General features: G+C 48.1%; 1 protein-coding gene across 4 annotated transcripts in view; it reads right to left on the bottom strand.

Annotated features, from left to right (window-relative positions):
- HAUS5 (HAUS augmin like complex subunit 5) overlaps window positions 1–19,132 on the bottom strand; it is a 245,600-nt gene that overhangs the window by 15,308 nt on the left and 211,160 nt on the right. For all 4 annotated transcript variants that reach the window (XM_030212334.1, XM_030212333.1, XM_030212336.1 and 1 more), the window contains exon 19: window positions 14,796–14,928. In XM_030212334.1, coding sequence (XP_030068194.1) covers window positions 14,796–14,928 — 133 coding nt within the window. The remainder of the gene's footprint in view (window positions 1–14,795; window positions 14,929–19,132) is intronic.

Raw genomic sequence — 19,132 nt, 5'->3', positions numbered from 1 at the left:
GCTGCTGAGAGGAGTGAACAGCAGCCTTCCTTTCGCTTGGGCACTGCAAGAAAATTGGACTTGAGGAGAGAAACTCCAGTGCGTCAGGTCAAGCAGCCATCTTGGATCCCATTAATACCCTTTCAAGTTAAAAAAAAAAATGTTTTATCCCCCCGATGCAATGGAGTTGCCTTTGCAATATCTGGAAAAATCTGAATAAGCTGGCCACACCTGTACTTTTTTCGAAAATAAGACAAAGAATAGATTAATTTTTTTTCCTGCTCAGTGGAGAGATTTTCCATCAGATGGGATAACACCCTCAGACAACGTATTTGAAATAACATCTGGGGACGACTCAAGAAATATTGTCAAATCAAAATATTCAGGTTCTCAACAACTCCTTCCTGAGCTCCCTCCACTGTACCAGCTTGGGAAGACGACACATAGTAACAATTTGAAATAATCATATTGTCAGCATTTTCAAAAAGAATTTCCACAGTGCAGGCGAAGATTTTAAAATGATCCTCATGGTGTTCTTCCTATGGCAGCTGACACCAGATGCTGCTCTACTCCCAGAACTCCTGTCACCACCCTAGCAAAGTACCCTAAGATCACAAGAATAGTCATACTATACCGGGTCAGACCAATGGTTCATCTAGCCTAGTATCCTACTTCCAAAAGTGGCCAATCCAGGTCACAAGTACTTGGCAGAAACCTAAATAGTAACAACATTCCATGCCACCAATTCCAAGCACCTTGAGTGTGAAGCCCATCTAAGTGAGCTCCCCATCACAGAAGGGATGCATCTGTGATCAGCACTTTTGTGGGTTGTGGAATTTGGAATGAGAGTCCCCAAGTCAAATTGGATCGAATTGTCCACCACAGACTGGACTGAACCAGCTCTGGTGGAACTTGGATGACATCCACTAGGTTCCCCGCAGCCTGACACCACTAGGAAGCTACAGCCCACTGGGCAGTTCTCATGTGAAGATGTGCCATGGGTGTCACATGAACAGTACAGGCCATGTGGTCAAACAACCTCAATATCTGCTGGGCTGCTCAGACATGAGTGGCGAGGGTGACAACAGCATCTCCCCACGCCACCAGGAGAAAAGCCTGAGAAGGCTGAGTGTCTAGCAGGGCTCCAATGAACTCCAATCACTGGACAGGGAGCAGATGGGGTAGTTTAACCCTTTAGTGTCCAATGTTCCCATCAATCTGTCCCCATATGGCTTATTACAGGAACATTGGACACTAAAGGGTTAAAACAAACCCTATTAGCTCTAACACCCAAATGAGATTGGGAGTCCATGTGTTACCCCTGTCTATGTAGCAACGCTGCAAATACTACAAGACACTTGGTGAAAAGCCAGGGAGCTGAAACGAGGCCAAAAGGCAACATGCAATACTGGAAGTCACATGTCCCCAACTAAAATTAAAGATTACTTCCAGCTCACAGGAAGTATCGAAATATGAGAATAAGCATCCTTTAAATACAGAGAGCATGGGCGTAGACTGGGGGGGGGGCGAGGGGGGGCACTGCCCCCCAAACGACGACGACTTACCAGAAGACGCTTTGGCGAACTGGCGGGCGGGGCGCCAGTAGTAAAAGCAACAAGCAGGCACGCTCGTTTCCCCATCTGCTTCCCTGCCCTCTCAGCGTCCCGCCAAAAAGGAAATGACATCAGAGGAAGGCGGGACGCAGAGAGGGCAGGGAAGCGGAGGGGGAAACGAGCGTGCCTGCTTGCTGTTTTTACAACCCCCGCTCGCTTGCTCGCCCGTCCGTTCGCCACTGTGGAACTGCTGGCTCCTGAGTCCGGTCTAGTCCACTGTAAGGAAGGAAGCCATTGAAATCTCTGCCTCCACTCCCCCGCGCAGCCGTCGCCGTCAAGCAAACCTGATTTACTTTCAGATTCTTTGTGATGCTCGACTTAACATTGTTAACTACAGACTCCCAAGCAAGGTAACAATGACAGATAGAATAAATACAGTGAATGAAAGAAAATGAGGATGTTTGAATTACTGTAACTAATCATTTAAAGCTGTGATAGTCTCCACTACTGATAACAGTGTGATGAAAAGCTGCAGTGAAAAGCAGTGAAAACCATCCGTGCAGTGTTAGACATACAAAAATTTTTAAGGAACTTGTAATGTGATTGGTTTACAAAAATTATAAGTGGGAAATCATTTAATTATGTAAAAATATTTAATCTGCAGTATAGAAAAAGAATATCCATAAAGAGCTGTGACTGATAAAAGAGATTACATTAAACTAGATTATGCCTTACAGTTTGTTTGAGTGTGGTGGAGCCTCTTTAATAGCAATTGAACTTGTCATTGTGGTAGTATGAATCTGTTGCTTCAAACTCTCTTTGGTTCTTTTCTCAGAAAGTGAATATGAAATGTGAGGATCACAGCTAACCTAACCATCAATCACCCACCCTGACTGCTGGGATCCCCTGGGACTTTGTTAACAATAGGAAAATATATTGTCTCCACTGCCATTCTCCACTCGGAATTTTAATTGAGTACTGAGGGAATTTTAGGTTGGTGAATGATAGTTTTTGCCATTAGAACAGCAATAGTGGGTCAGACCAAAGGTCCATCAAGCCCAGTATCCTGTTTCCAACAGTGGCCAATCCAAGTCACAAGTACTTGGCAAAATCCTAGCTAGTAGCAAGATTCGGCCAGGTACTTGTGACTAGTAGAAATATTGCCCTTTCCAGGTCAGTATTTTGCCTTCATATTTTTTGATTTCTATTTCCTTGTGTCATGTCTGTTGTGTTGTGTTTTTCATGTGTGATCAAGGTGCATTATTCTGCTAGCGTGTAGTATTTGCAGCCCTTTTTGTTTTGCTTTTTTTCACGAGGTAGTGTATTGGTGTTTTAGAGCCTTGTGTAATTACAGTTCTGCCTTTTCACGCATAAGGTTGTAGCTCGTCCTGTCCTTGGAATTCGTGCTGTTATGGTTTAGTAAGGATATGTCACGTCTGTGGCCGTGACCACCCTCAGACTTACCTTATTCCTGGGGGTCAGCTTCCTAGCTGGCTCCTGTTTCTTCTGTCTGTCCTTTCTGAGCTAGCTCTGGCTCTCTGTGCTGGCTGCATCCAGCAGCATGACACTAATTGCTTCACTATACTGCACCTGTGGGTGTTGCCTGGGTTAACTCTCTGTGTGCTGGCTGCTTCCAGCATGACTCTAATTGCTTCACTACACTACACCTGGGTGTGGGAAGCTTCTGTGTTTCACTGTGCTTTCTGCCTGCTCTGTGGTTTGTGCCTGATCAGCCTCCGTAGTTACTTAGAGATTGCTGCAGCTGCGCATCTGGTGTTGAAAGGCTTTATTAAGCACTTAGAGACTGCAGCCTTTGCCTTGTCTAAGGTCCCTGGTATGTTAGAGTGCTCTGTGCACTGCTACATTGTCCAGTTCAGTGTGAGTTCTAGTGTGTTACTAGTTAGCTTGGGCACAGCTTTGCTTGTTAGCCTGTGTACAGCTTTACTAGTTCTCCCGTGTTTGCTTAGTGTGAGTTTCTAGCGTATGACTGGTTAGCTTGGGCACAGCTCTCCTGTTAGCTAGTGTACAGCTTCTAGTCTTCTTGTGTTTAGCTTTCTGGTTTTCCCGTGTGTGTTTTCTTTTGCTTCTTGAGCTTCAGCCCTAGTTCTGTCTGTTGCCAGTACTCCTTGTTACTGGAGCTCCAGTCATAGTCTTGCTCCTTGACCTGACCACTGCCTGTACCCAGATATCCTCTGCTTGCTCCTTGACCTGACCATTGCCTGAATCTGACTACTCTCTGCCCGCTGTCTGACCTGCCTACTGCCTGGACCCGGATATTCTCTGCCTGCGGTCAGTCCTGACTATTGCCGGAACCTGGACATTCCCTGCCTGTCTGCCTTGCTTTCGCCTAGGTGCCTGGGGGCACTTCTGTATCCTGACTCCTGTTGATCCTGCCTGCTAGTTCCAGTTCCGATTTTCCTGTAAGCCCTGCCGGCCGCCCGAACCTGAGGGCTCAACCCTCAGGGAACGGTGGCTAAGCGTAGGTGAAGCCTAGGTCCAGTGTGTTCCTGTCCAGCAGGTTCCGGTACCGTGGGTTCCAGTCCAGCGGGCTCCACTCCAGTGCGCACCCGTCCACTGCGTTCCAGTCCTGTGTATTCCTGTGCAGAACTCCAGTACGGGGTTCCAGTCCAGTCTTGCCTCGTCTCTACCTTGAAGGTGACCTTGCCTGCCACTGCCGCTCCACGGTAGTGGCTCAAGGACTCACGAACCCAGTGCTCCCAGGGAAGAAGCCTTACAGAATGCCAAAGTCCTCGAGAACGCGATAGGATATGAGTGTGTTTTTGCACAAGTTTGTGCATAGCGTTTTGCAGTGGAGAGATTGGGTGTTGTGTTGACCTTACTGAGGTGGCACCAAAACATCAGAAAGGGTGTAGAGCCTAAATCCTGACACACTACCTCTTGAAGGATCTACATATAGAGCCTATGCATTTCTAAGGTCAACACTGGTATGGTATGGGAAAGGGGGTGGGTAAATACTACTGAAGAGGAAGACGGAGTGCTGGGTAAGGAGGAAAGAAGGAAGGAAGGAAGAGAGAAAGCTGGCTTGATATCTCATACATAATCATTATGGTTATTCCTAAAAAAAGCCAGCTCTTTTTCCCTTCCTTCCTCCATATTAGCATATTCATTTGCATATATATATATATATATATACATATATATATATGCAAATGAATATGCTAATATGCTCCGCCCCATCCTTTGCCCCCCCCCCCAAATGAAACAAACTACGCCCATGCCAGAGAGCATAACCAATCATTTTCCTGAAGCATGGGAAGCAGGGTGCCCAGGGAAACCATACTGGACTTTTCTTTGACCAGGAATTTGTTCAGGCCCCTTAGGTCTAGGATGGGACGCATCTCTCCTGTCTTCTTTTGCACAAGGAAGTACCTGGAATAGAATCCCTTCCCTTCTTCCCCTGATGGAACGGGTTCGACCACATAGGCCTTGAGAAGGGCAGAGAGTTCCTTTGCAAGCACCTGCTTATGGTGAGACCTGAAGTGATATGCAGAGCATGATCAAGATGGACTATTTGAAGAACCCACCAGTCGGAGTTTACAAGGGGCCACCCTTTCTGTGGGGTCAAAGCGAGTGCCTGGTTCTGGCTGTGTGGAAACTCACATGTCAACACATCCTGTATGGAGGGGGGGGGGGAGCTGTACTCCTGGCGCTGACCCCTCGGGGACCTGGGAAACCCTTGGTACCCCAGAGCTCCCAGCACCTTGTGTCGAGGGGGATTGATGCCAATGTTTTTTCCCCGATGCCTGGCATCGATGCTCCCCAATGCTGAAGTTGACGACGTCGAGTCCTCATGTCGCCTCAAGGTCAGGTGCAATGCCGATTGGTCCCAGGGGGGGCCTACACAATGGCCTGCATTGAGGCAAGTGGAGACCCACTCAATGCACAGTCACTCCCAGCGTGCAAGGGTCTCGCAGCCATAGGGACCGATGCACCCAATACCAATGCAACACCTGATGCTGATGTTGACACTGACGTTGAGGCTTCGTACCTGGCTCCAAAAATGTTCTCTCTCAGCCTCTCTGGCCAACTGTGTTCTTCTTCAGTTTGCAGGGGGTATGATCAGGCCCCAAACACTGCAGACAACAAGAATAAGCGTCTTAGCCAGAGATGGCTCTATTGCACAGAGTGCAGCCCTTGAAGCCACTGGGAACCTTCGAAGACATAAGGAAAAACAGATGTGGTGAAATCAAATGACTCAATGGTGCTAAAAAAGGCAAAGCACCAGAAAAAGGAAGAGGGAAAAACCCGATTGGAGCAAAGGCCTAAATGCGGCTTAGTGAGTGCGCTAAAATATAGAAAACTTTAAAACAGAGACAAAAAATATTTTAAGATACAGAGAAGGAATAAAAATGATGAAAAACCCTGAGAGGTACATATTTAAAAAAAAAAAAAAAAAAAGGAGGAAGGCACAAAAAAGACCGAAGGCCAAACCAGCTGTGAGGAGTGGGAATAAAAGCATCCTCTCCTCACCACTGAAAAAAGAGAACTGTTGGTCCCATGTTCTCGTGGCAGGTGGGAAGGCACTTACATATGCACAGTGAAGTATATCTCATGCTCAAGGTAAAAATATGTATCATACCTGATAATTTTCTTTCCATTAATCATAGCTGATCAATCCATAGACTGGTGGGTTGTGTCCATCTACCAGCAGGTGGAGATAGAGAGCAATCCTTTTGCCTCCCTATATGTGGTCATGTGCTGCCGGAAACTCCTCAGTATCTCGATATCAAAGCTCCATCCGCAGGACTCAGCACTTAGAGAATTACACCCACAAAGGGACACTCTGCCCAGCTCACCACCACCGAAACGGGGGAGGAGAATCAACCCAGCTCATCCCAAGTGGGGGAGGGGAATCCATCCAGCTCATCCCCGCGGAGCGGGGGGATCTGGCTTATCCTGCAACCGCAACCGCGGGAGGAGCTGACTGACCCTAACACTGCCGAAGCGGGAGAGGTACAAAGCTGCCCTACAGTCTCAATCCAGCCCCGTAAAACGGAGGGGAGAGGAATGCAGCAGCTCACTGTAACACAAACTCGTCTCAACTCCTGAAGAATTCAATTGAAAAAACTTGAACACGAAGTCCTCCTGAACAGGAACTGAAGACTAAACTTGAACCTGAAATGCAACCAGAATATAAACAGTACAGATATCTGGGAGGGGCTATGGATTGATCGGCTATGATTAATGGAAAGAAAATTATCAGGTATGATACATAATTTTACCTTCCATATCATCATGCCGATCAATCCATAGACTGGTGGGATGTACCGAAGCAGTACTCACCCAGGGCGGGACATAGAAATCCCTGACCGCCACACTGAAGCTCCAAACCAGGCCTCCGCCCGAGCAGCCACAGTCAAGCGGTAATGTCTGGAGAAGGTATGAGCTGATGCCCAAGTTGCCGCCCTACAAATCTCTTCCAAGGAGACGGACCCGGCCTCTGCCATCGAGGCCGCCTGTGCTCTAGTGGAGTGAGCCTTCAGCTGGATAGGCGGCACCTTTCCCACGGCCACATAAGCCGCTGCAATGGTTTCCTTGACCCATCGTGCCACTGTAGGCTTGGCAGCCTGCAGACCCTTACGAGGACCTGCGAACAGCACAAACAGATGATCCGACTTCTGGAATCATTGGTCACTTCCAAATATCTGATGATGACTCGTCTCACATCTAGATGTTTGAGAGCAGAGTACTCCTCTGGGTAGTCCTCCCTACGAAAGGAGAGTAGACACAGCTGCTGATTCACATGGAAGCGAGAAACAATCTTGGGCAGGAAGGAAGGCACTGTGCGAATAGACACTCCTGCCTCAGGAACTGCAGGAAGGGCTCCCGACCTGATAGCGCCTGGAGCTCGGAAACTCTTCTGGCTGAAGTGATAGCCACCAAAAAGACTGCTTTCAACATCAGGTCTTTCAGGGATGCCCTCGACAAGGGTTCACAAGGCGGCTTCTGCAAGGCTCTTAGCACCAGATTGAGATTCCACGCAGGTACCACTGAGTGCAGAGGAGGGCGCAGGTGATTAACTCCCTTGAGAAAGCGTACCACCTCTGGCTGCGAAGCCAGGGAAGCACCCTTCAGGTGACCCCTAAAGCAAGCAAGAGCCGCTACCTGGACCTTAAGGGAACTGAGCGACAGGCCTTTTTCCAGACCTTCTTGCAGGAATGCCAATACTGAAGAAATTGGAGCAGTGCAGGGAGAAAGTGAGCCTGCCTCACACCACGATGCAAAGGTACGCCAAACCCTGGCGTAAGCAGTAGAAGTAGAGCGCTTCCTCGCTCTCAGCATAGTGGCGATGACCTTGTCTGAGAAGCCCTTCTTCCTCAGACGCTGCTGCTCAATAGCCAGGCTGAAAGACCAAAGGGGGAGGGATCCTCCATTACCACGGGACCCTGATGCAACAGGCCCCGCTCCGCTGGCAGCTGCAGAGGGCCGTCCACTGAGAGCCTGGTCGTCCGCATACCAGGGACGTCTGGGCCAATCCGGACTCACCCGGATTATCTGGCCCGGATGCTTTGCCACCCGGCCTAGCACCCTGCCCAACATGGGCCAAGGCGGGAACACAGAGAAGCGCCTGTGTCGGCCACTGTTGGAGAAGAGCATCTACTCCCAGAGATCGAGGGTCCCGTCCTCTGCTGAAAAAGCGCGGCACTTGGCTGATGACGCCATCAGATCTAGGCTCGGCTGGCCCCAGCGCTTCGTGATGTCCAAGGAGGCCTGAGCAGTATTCATGACTCCCGCAATGTGGGCCGCCGACAGCTGTTCCAGGTTTGCTTCCGCCCACAGGCATAGCTTCATGGCCTCCTTGGCTAGAGGAGCGCTCATGGTACCTCCCTAGCGATTGACATAGGCCACAGCCGTGGCATCATCCGACCGGACCCGTACTGGCTTCAGCGCCAGGACCGGGAGAAACTCCAAAGGCATCAACCGAATGGCTCTGAGTTCCAGGAGGTTGATAGACCACTTTGCCTCTGCAGGGGACCAGAGCCCCTGCGCTGTCCTTCCCAAGTAGTGGGCTCCCCAGCCCGTCAGAGGCGTCCGCCGTGACGACAACCCACTCCGGGGTCATAAGAGGCATTCCTGCGGACAGCTTGTCTGGCCTCAGCCACCAGCTCAGCGCCTTGCGCACCGCCGGATCCAAGGGAAGGCGCACAGCATAATCCTCCGAAGCTGGAGTCCATCGCTGCAACAGAGAGTGCTGTAGAGGTCTCATATGGGCCCTGGCCCAGGGCACTACTTCCATCATGGCCATCATAGAGCCCAACAGCTGCACATAGTCCCAAGCCCGAAGAGGAGAGGCTACTAGGAACTGGTCCACCTGAGCCTGAAGCTTGACAATCCGATTGTCTGGCAGGAACACTCTGCCCACTTGGGTGTCGAAACGAACTCCCAGATACTCCAGGGACTGAGTCGGGCGCAGCTGGCTTTTCTCCCAGTTGATGATCCACCCCAGGGAGCTCAAAAGAGCAATCACCCGGTCTGAAGCTCTGCCGCACTCTGCATAAGAGGGAGCTCGGATCAACCAGTCGTCCAGATAAGGATGGACTTGTACTCCTTCCTTGCGTAGGAAGGCCGTGATGACCACCATTACTTTGGAGAAGGTCCGCGGAGCAGTAGCCAACCCGAAGGGGAGGGCTCTGAACTGGAAGTGTCGGCCCAGGTCTGCAAAGCGCAGAAAGCGTTGATGAGGAGGCCAGATGGGAATATGCAAGTAAGCTTCCTTGATGTCCAAGGATGCCAGGAACTCCCCTGCCTTCACTGCCGCTATAACAGAGCGGAGAGTCTTCATCCGGAAGTGCCGAACTTACAAGGCCCGATTGACCCCTTTGAGGTCGAGGATAGGCCGGACAGAACCTCCTTTCTTTGGTACCTCAAAGTAAATGGAGTAACGTCCCTTGCCAAGCTGATCTTCTGGCACCGGAACGACCGCACCCAGGCGGATCAGATTGTCCAAAGTCTGCTGTACTGCCACAGCTTTGACCGGAGACATGCAGGGAGAGTGCACAAACCCGTCTCTTAAGGGTCGGCAGAACTCTAGCTTGTAGCCGTCTCTGATAACTTCCAGCACCCAAGCGTCTGAAGTTACCCTGGTCCACTCGCCCAGAAACGAGGATAGGCGTCCTCCAATCTGCTCTGGGCCACGGACCAGCGCCCCGTCATTGGGTACGAGACCCTGGGGGAGGACCGGAGGAGGCACCTCCGGGACGGCGGTCTCTGCAAAAGGAATGCTGCTTGGGGGAGAAGTTCCTTATGAAGGAAAAGGGGGCAGAGGAGCCCAACTTGCCCGGGCGATACAGACGGGCTTCCTGAAACCGTCCTTTGGAGGAATCGGGGCGGGCACCACTGGCCCGAGCCCTGACCTCCGGTAACCTCTTGCCCTTAGACGTGCCGAGATCGGTCACAATCTTGTCCAGCTCGACCCCAAAGAGCAGCTTGCCTTTAAAAGGCAACTTAGCCAGGCGAGACTTAGAGGCGTGGTCAGCAGACCAATGCTTCAGCCAAATCCACCGCCGTGCAGAGACTTAGAGGCGTGGTCAGCAGACCAATGCTTCAGCCAAATCCACCGCCGTGCAGAGACTGTCTGAGCCATACTTTTAGCCAAGGCCCTCAAGACACCATACAGCAAGTCTGCCAAGTAGGCCAAGCCCGATTCCAGGGCTGGCCGATCAGCCCTCAAGGAAGGATCCGAGGGGGAAGCCCGCTGCACCAGCGTCAGGCACGCCCTGGCCATATAGGAGCTGCAAATTGAGGCCTGCAAACTTAAAGCAGCCGCCTCGAAGGACGACTTTAAAGCCGCCTCCAATCTCCTGTCTTGGGCGTCCTTTAGGGCCGTGCCACCTTCCACCGGCAACGCCGTTTTCTTAGTCACAGTAGTGATTAAAGAATCCATGGTAGGCCAAAGAAAGGCCTCCCGTTCACCTTCAGGGAGAGGATAGAGGCGGGACATAGCCCTAGCCACTTTAAGGCTCGCTTCTGGGAAATCCCATTGAGCCGAAATCAAGGTGTGCATGGCTTCATGCACGTGGAAGGTTCTAGGCGGGCGCTTCGTCCCCAGCATAATGGCAGAGCCAACAGAGGCTGAGGACGTCCTCCGGAGAGGAAATTTTCAAAATGCTCATGGCCTGCACTAACAGGTTGGGCAAATCCTCTGAGCGAAAGATCCGTGCTGCAGAGGGGTCATCCGCTGCAGCCGAGCGGGAATCCGTCTCCTCCAAGGAATCCCCAAAGGACCGTTGGGAGAACTCAGATACGCTGCCCTCATCTACATCAGAGGAGACAGAGTCCTCTAGGGCCTGGAAGTCCACCCGAGGGCGTTTGCTTCCGGAGGCCTCAACCCCTTGATCAGAGGGGGGAGCCGGGGCAGCGTTTAGCATAAGAAAAGCCTAATGCAGCAGCAAAATGAACTCAGGGGAGAACCCCCTAGACTGCACTTCTGCCGCCTGGGCCACGGCCCTAGACGCACCCTCAACCGGCGCTCGCAAGAGCGGGGGGGAACATGCTGCGCATCCAAAATGGCGTCCATCGTGAAACTCTGAGGAGCCACGCGGAAAGAACGGCGCTTAACTTTCGCCGCTTTCTTGCCGTCGCCCGAATCAAGGGCGACCATAGCATTAACGTCTCCCACCTCGAGGGCAGCCCAAGAAGACGTCCGAGCAGAGTGGCCGGCCAAAATGGGGGGGGGGGGGGGGAGCAGCGGGGAATGGGCGCTTATGGCGGGGAAAAAACGCCGCACCGGAGGAAGAACCGGGACACTGACCGGACTCCAAACTGACGCCCAAAGGCAAGTCAGGCTTTGAAACCCCCGCATCCCCGCTAGACGCACACAAGCGGTCCGGGGAGCGAATCTTCGCGCCCTCGCCCTCCGACGCCATAAGCCACGTGGAGACGGAACGGGGAACCCCCTGCCCGCTATAAAAGGTAAAATTACCTGCTTCTCGCTCCGAGCTGTAACGAACTGGTGTCCCAGTGAGCAGCTGCAATAAACGCTGATATAAACGTTGAAATAAACGCCCTTAAAAGGACGTTCAAATTTTTTTTTTTTTTTTAACGGAGCCAGCGGGAGGGGGGAGAAAAGGAGGGACCTGGCACCACCAGGTTTGCACTTGCTCAAGAAGAGCCCTCAACCCCAGGTACTCAACAAAACCTAAGAATTAGGCTTGGAGACCTAGCCAGAGCTGCTGCTGTGTGTGACCACCACCTGCTGAGATAGAGAACATACTGGAGGAGTTTCCGGCAGCACATTACCACATAAAGGGAGGCAAAAGGATTGCTCTCTATCTCCACCTGCTGGTAGATGGACACAACCCACCAGTCTATGGATTGATCGGCATGATGATATGGAAAGGCCTGTTTTAAGTGTTACAAGCTCTGGACTGGCAACACGGACCTGTGTTACCCATGTGAGAATTATAGGCCTACTTGTCCTCGGCGAAATAAAAATGTGCCACACTTCCAGCTTATTTATTGGAGCTTAAAACCTCAACTGATGTCCAGTTCTTCAACTGGGTCAGTAGCCACACAATCCAAACATGACTATCCACTGTAGACGGAGAAATACTCTAAAACACAGAGAAATCCATCCCCCCCCCCCCAATGTGAATGCAGCTCATGAATAGATGTCCTCAGACAGCCCCAGTTCTCCTTTCAGTATTGCTCTTCTGAGAGCCTCGGGGGGGGGGGGGGGGGGGGGAGCAGGGAGGGACCTAGCACCACTGGGTATACATTCAAATGACCAATCATGTTGCAATATCAGCAGCCCTTCTCCACAGAAATGACAGTCTTACCCCCTAACTTCTGATAAACTAGTCATAGCGAACATCTATTTTATTGCACTTGATATACTGCTATTCACACTGCAAATGCAACAGAGTAAGTTTCCAATTAAAAATTGTTCAAAGGGACAAAAAAAGGAAAACTAAATTCTACCAGTGGGCATATGTCTGAGGACATCAGAACTTCTTCAATTCCATAAACACTTTTTTTTTTTTTTTAAATCAAGGGTTAGGCGTTCTACAATTGTTGCTTTAAAAGATCCTTTGAAGAAGCCAGTCAGGCAAAACGGGTGCCTGTCAGAACCTTCATTAAGTGATATGTCAGCATAGCCTCCATGATGTTTCAAGGAGTTTTAAACAAAAATTAAGTTTTGATGATTGAAGAATACAAATAAAGTGTTTTTGTTGTAAAGGTTTTTGGACCAATGATTAAAGTTCCGCTCACTATGTTGGCAGTTATATTACTGAGCGTTGTCCAAGGTCGTTTTTTTTCCCCCGATTTAAAAAAGTGTTTATGGAATTGAAGAAGTTCTGATGTGTTTGTAGTTTGATGCTATTTTAGTGCAAGAACTTCAGTTTACGCCATATTTTTGTTAGTATATGTCTGTGGAACCATATTCAGGAGTTTTTAAGAGCTGTGAAAAGATTCAATCTTGAACTGATTACTTCTTAGTGGGTATATCTGATTGTAGAGTCAAGTCTTCAGCATTTTTTTTAAAAAAATGTGTGAGAGGGTTCCATCCTGAGTTCCAGTGGGAGTGTGTTCAATAGTTTGGGAGAGCATATGAAAACGCAGTTTTGTGAGTTTCAAAACTGTCTGAGCTGCACAGGGTTTTCTATTAAGGCACAGCACAATTCAGTACGCTGTATCCAGTCCTGCTGGTAGGTGGACGCAAAGCCACTTGGGCTTTCTGGTGCACATGACAAGGAACACTATATTTTGTTCTGAGTGATGAAACACTGAAAACTGTTGAGTCTTTAATAAAGAAAATTACAGCAGCCATTTTCAGCAGGGTTTGTTTGAAAGCTGCTGGAACTTCATTAAAAAACAATACCACTAGCATTTTGAGAAAAATTTGTTTGGACTTTTCTGAAGAAGTGAACACTAGCTATAATTTTAGTTGGAAGCTGCTGGGACCGTTTAGAGAAAACGGCAATTCTTCAATACTTTTTTTTTTTAATTAATTAATTTTTTATTTGCATTTAAAAACTTTACAACCACAGAATAAAATGCAGGTTTCTTCCATTCTCCTAGATCCAAGGAGGATGTTCCCTTGAGCAATGAGATGGGCTCTATTCTACTTTGCCTTGCCTCAGAAGATGACACCACTGGGGAAGAGGCAGCAACCAGTCCCCCTTCAACACCAGAAGTTCAGGCAGCCCTTTCAGTGTCTCCAACCCTGGCATTCCCGCTGCCACCAAAACACTTCCGGGTCTAGGAAGTGCAATATTAGGGGGAGGGTTGAACGACGCTCCCTCCATGCTGCAGTCTGAAGCGTGTGCGAAGAACTCCTGCGGCCAAACTCCAAACCCTTCCAAGGTGGCTTGCTTCTGGGTAAGGCCTCTACCAGGCTTAGGGGGATTTCACTAGCTTTCACCGTCTTTTTCCCCATGAAAAAAACACGGGTAGAAGTACCCAAACTGCAGAACAATCTCGGAGGATAAGAGGAGCTCGGATGCACATGTCTACTTCCAGTGCCATCTTGGTTCCCATACACCGCAATTCAATACTTTTGAGAATTACTTGGAACTGAATTTGAGTGACTACAACAATTATATTATACATAGTTTGCCTTGAGGTTACTAATACTGTGTTTAGATTTACTTGTACAGAGGACTTTAGCATCATCTATAGGAGGCATTTTGGATTTTAGCATTTCTCTGTCCAGAGGAATCTGATGTGGATTATCTTCAGTGCTGTTAAATTATGAGTAAGCATAGAAACACTGGTCAAGACAAATACACACATGAAGTGCCGTAGCGGGGGCAGCTGGCACCCGGGGCGGGTCGCCGCTGCGCACCCCCCCCCCCCCGGATGCAGCACGGTGCCCTCCCCCCCCCAGAGCGCATTGTAACTTACTTTGGCAGCGAGGGGCGGGCGGGAGGACCGATCCGCCCCCGAGCCCACGTCGCTGGGAGCTGCGTCGGCTCCATTGGTTCCTTGCTCTCTCTGCCCCGGAACAGGAAGTAACCTGTTCCGGGGCAGAGGGAGCAAGAAACCAACGGAGATGACACCCCCCCCAGCGGTGTGCACCCGGGGTGGACCGCCCCACCTTCCTACGCCACTGCACACATGCATTTTTTTTAAAGAGAAGTGCAAGAACTAGTTGATAAAACCATCTTCCAAGCAAGATGACTAGCTAGTAAACACATGTAGTCAATTGATTAAGAACGGAGATGGCAGGTTTCTTTTGAGGGGAGGGGAGAGAGCATACAGTGAAGCAGCACAGCTAGATTAAGAAACAGGACTCCTCACCAGTCAGTCACAGCCTGCTGTATATCCTTTGTTTTGTTGATGCTCTGTACACACTGCTGTATAAGATGTTGGATCTTAGGCACAAGAAGAGCAACTTGGTCCACATCATGATCTCTCACCATCTTGATCAATGCTGCAGCAAGAGAAACAATAAAAGGCAGAGATGTGGTGGGAAGCCAGAATGATAGAGAGAGATAGCATGAGAAACCACAAGATGCAGAGGAAAACACTGTGAAAAAAACATGAGTCATATAGGGGAAAAACAGACTAGCAGAGGCATTGGGGGGGGGGGGGGGGGGGGGGCAGAAACAGTGTGTTCCACCATATATGAAAGATTAGTTTTACCTGCTAATTTTCTTTCCTTAAGGCCTACCAGACCAGTCCAGATATGTGATTTTTGTCCCCCTACCAGTAGAGGCAGAGATTAAATTGCTGACATCACCCTATATCAGGTTCCAAGAAGCCTGCAGCTATTATTCCTGTATCAAAGCTTCTTAAAATCTGAATCTAGGCTTGCTTTTCTGAAGTAGGTTGTGAAAACTGTAAGGCTGTTGATAGCTATTCTGAATGCTATTTTAGATTATTTAATTTGTCGTTTTTTAAAATTATATTTTGTATTTCTTATCTTTTCATGACTTTTTATTCTTCAATTTTAGGGCTGCATTTTGATTAAAATTTGTATTTGCGATTAGTCGTGTGATTAAAGGTGTATTATTTATTTATTCCCCCCCCCCCCTCATTGCAGCTCCTTATGCCTCTGGGCAATGGAAGGTTAAGTGACTTGCCCAGAGTCACAAGGAGCTGCAGAAGGTGTAAAAAAAAGTCAAACCTCCCCCATAACACACCTTTAATTATGCAATTAATCGTGATTAAAAATATAAAATCAGCCCTTATCTGAAGTTTTAAAAAATTTTTGATGTAAGGAAGGTTTGACAACTAAATTCACTTTCTTTGTACCTTGCTGAACTGGTGCAAGACCATGAAAGAAATACCACAATATGAAAAGAACTATAAACATGACATAAGAAGACTATGAATGGCTGAGATTTCCAAATGGTGGAGATCCTGGACTGGTTTAGCAGAACTCAAGAAAACAAAATTAATAGCGAAGACTATATTTTTCCTTCCTTTTCATCCCATCAGATCAGCCCAAACATGTGGGATTGTACTCAAGCTATCCTATAAACTGGGTAAGACCCAAGAGTCTTGTTCTTAGGACACCCAGCCCAAAGGCAGCATCCTTTCTTGCCTATATAGATGGACAGGGTTAGAAAATTTTATCATATGTATTTAATAGTATATGAACCACTTTCTTATGCAGAACTGACACTCTTGAAGAGAATTCCTTATGGCCCTGGTCTTCAAATAGTTTATTGACCATATGGCTTCCATCTCATTTCAGAGTCCTTGGGCTGCTTGACCTTGGGGGTGTATCCCCAATCAAGGATGCTCTGCTGACATTTGACGACCAAATAGCAACCGTCATAAAGGAGGCTTTCAGGATGCTCGGGAAGCTAATAAGAATCAAGAACTACTTCCCAATTACCACCTTCCGCCTCCTGGGCCAATCACCGATACTATCCCAGCTAGATTACTGCAATGGCTTACATGCAGGATGCAAAGACTGAGCCTAAAAAAATTTGCAAATACTACAAAACATGGTGATGTGATTGATTTTCAAGTCCTCACTCTTCCACAGAGCTTCTCCCCTGCTATAAGCACTCTACTGCCTCCCCATAAGAGCCAGGCTCAACTTCAAGATCACAACTATTACCTTCAATATTCGTCAAGGACTATCCCCAGATTACCTCATCACCTTAATCGATCTCCCCCTGAGGAAAGCCTTAGAGGCCACACACAACTTTCTGATACTCCACCACTCATACCTCAAGGGAATACGCTACAAATCTATTTACGTCACATGTTTCTCATACCTCTCAACCAAACTTTGGAACACCGTACCCTTAAAGCCATTAGGAAGAATCGTCTATCTACTCTTCCATAAACTACTGAAATCAGATTTGTTAAGAATTATCTTGCAGACACAAGACAAATATGACGACAATCACAACATACACTTCCTACCCTTCCACTTGACCACAAGGAACTGCCCATACCCGACAGCTGCATCATAAGCCCAGTATACTCACACATAAAATTGCCTACTGTCAGACCCTGATGTTCAGAGATACACTACCACAAACAGCTTATCACCAAGAGGATACACACCGTTTACATTGTTAGACATACACGTTACCAGTCATTGCTGTTATGCTAACTTTAGCCTCTGCTGTAAGGCTAGTCTCCTTGTTAACTAGCTACCTGCCAAAGATCACTGTTTAATACCATTTATTACTTCCCCATGTTAACTTAATTACATGCCTGAAGATCACCATTTATTACTTTCCTATGTAAGTCCACAGTTACAATGTATGTTCACACATTTACTATTGTTAATGTCGAAGTCAAATTTTGCTGTAAGCCACATTGAACTGAACATGTTTTGGAAAATATGGGATATAAGAACGATTAAATGAAAAAAAAAAAATGAGGATGATCTAGAATACAGAATTCAAATCTACAAGGCATGTCCAAAAAGTAAGAATCGGTTGGATGTAAAAGGTGTTTAAGGAATTAAAAATATACATCTTAACTGCAACATGTTGGTATGTATCTTAAAATTACTTCTCCATATGACCACTGTGTAAATTAAGACACCTGTTATATTGTGGGACCAGACTTCATAAATTTTTTTTTTTTAAAGTCACTGCCAAGCCTCTTAGCCAGTCCTGTACTATGTCTTGTCTCTTGGTTACTCCCCAGACTGTCTGGCCAAAAATTTGAGGCAGAGAAGCAAGTGATCAGAGATTAAGATATGACTGGAAACTTTTGGTGTAATTCAGAAGTTGTGAATTGCCTGTTTTTTCCCCAAAATGTTTGCATTCAATATTTCCTTCAAATCATCCATGACCAAAGACAGGAGGAGAAAAAGCCTCAGCAGTCAAGGGCTACTAGCTGTGGAAATTATATATCATTTAAGCACTCCCTGAGAAGGAACACAGCTGCCCACCACCACCGCTATTACATAGGACAAAAGGTCCTTGGTATTATGGCCAGCCCAAGTGACAATGCATGGAACTAGAAGCATTCTCCTAAAACTTCAAGCATTTGGGAAACATGGGGATATGCAGTATTCTCCTCATCTCACTGCCACCATAATTAAATGCAAGATTTCCATGAAAAAAAACAAGGTATGCCTACAACTATGTCGAACATTTTCAAATCCAAGATAGGATGGTGTGCGTCGTCCTCCTTATTGGGAACTACAGAGTAAATAGAACACTTGCCTTGGCCTCCTTCTTCTATCAGAATAGCAACTACCTCCCTTATCTGGAAAAGGTTGGCTACAGTGGCTCTTAAAGCTGCTTGATGTAGAGGAAAAGTGATGCAGGGAGGCGCGGAGGGGCATAATCGAAAGGGACGCCCAAGTTTTCCTGGGGACGTCCTCGCAGGATGGCTCCAACAAGGGACGGGGAAACCCGTATTATCGAGACAAGATGGGCATCCATCTTTTGTTTCGATAATATGGTCGGAGACGCCCAAATCAGCAAATTTAGGTCGACCTTAGAGATGGTCGTCCCCAGCAGAGATGGTCGTCCCCAGGACTTGGTCGTTTCTGATTTTCAGCAATAATGGAAAGCGAGGACGCCCATCTCAGAAATGATCAAATCCAAGCCATTTGGTCATGGGAGGAGCCAGCATTCGTAGTGCACTGGTCCCCCTGACATGCCAGGACACCAACCGGGCACCCTAGGGGGCACTGCAGTGGACTTCACAAATTGCTCCAAGGTACACAGCTCCCTTACCTTCAGCCAGATGCACTAACTGAACAGAAAAAGCCCTTCCCTTACCGATCGCTTAGCGATTCGGAAAGGAACGGGCATGCATGAAGGAAATTGCATGCAAATGAGCTGCTCGCTGTCAGCTCATTTGCACACGATGTCTTTCCTAAGGAAGGGAAGCCAGTGCAGAGCAGCGAAGCATTATGCGTGGCTGCTCTGCGCATGCCAAAGACGGCTTCCTACATACAGATAAGCTGCGTGTATAATAGCCATCTACAACCTTAGAAAAACACAAATCCAGGTGAAAATGTCCAAGGGCTCATCAGGGACGTCTTTTTTTTTTTTTTTTTCAAAGAGTATGGGTGAAGGACGTCCTTCGCTATGCCTCTGTCCCTGCGACAGCAGTTGAGAACGTCCAAAATGTGGATGTTTCTGTGAGAAGGATGCCCATGCCTTTGCTTTGCCTCCGGCATCCCCTTTATTTATTTGGATTTT

The sequence above is a fragment of the Microcaecilia unicolor genome, chromosome 8 (assembly GCF_901765095.1).
Source record: "Microcaecilia unicolor chromosome 8, aMicUni1.1, whole genome shotgun sequence".
Classification (NCBI taxonomy): domain Eukaryota; kingdom Metazoa; phylum Chordata; class Amphibia; order Gymnophiona; family Siphonopidae; genus Microcaecilia; species Microcaecilia unicolor.
The sequence above is the reverse complement of the archived record's forward strand: the minus strand, read 5'-3'. Positions and strand labels throughout refer to the sequence as shown.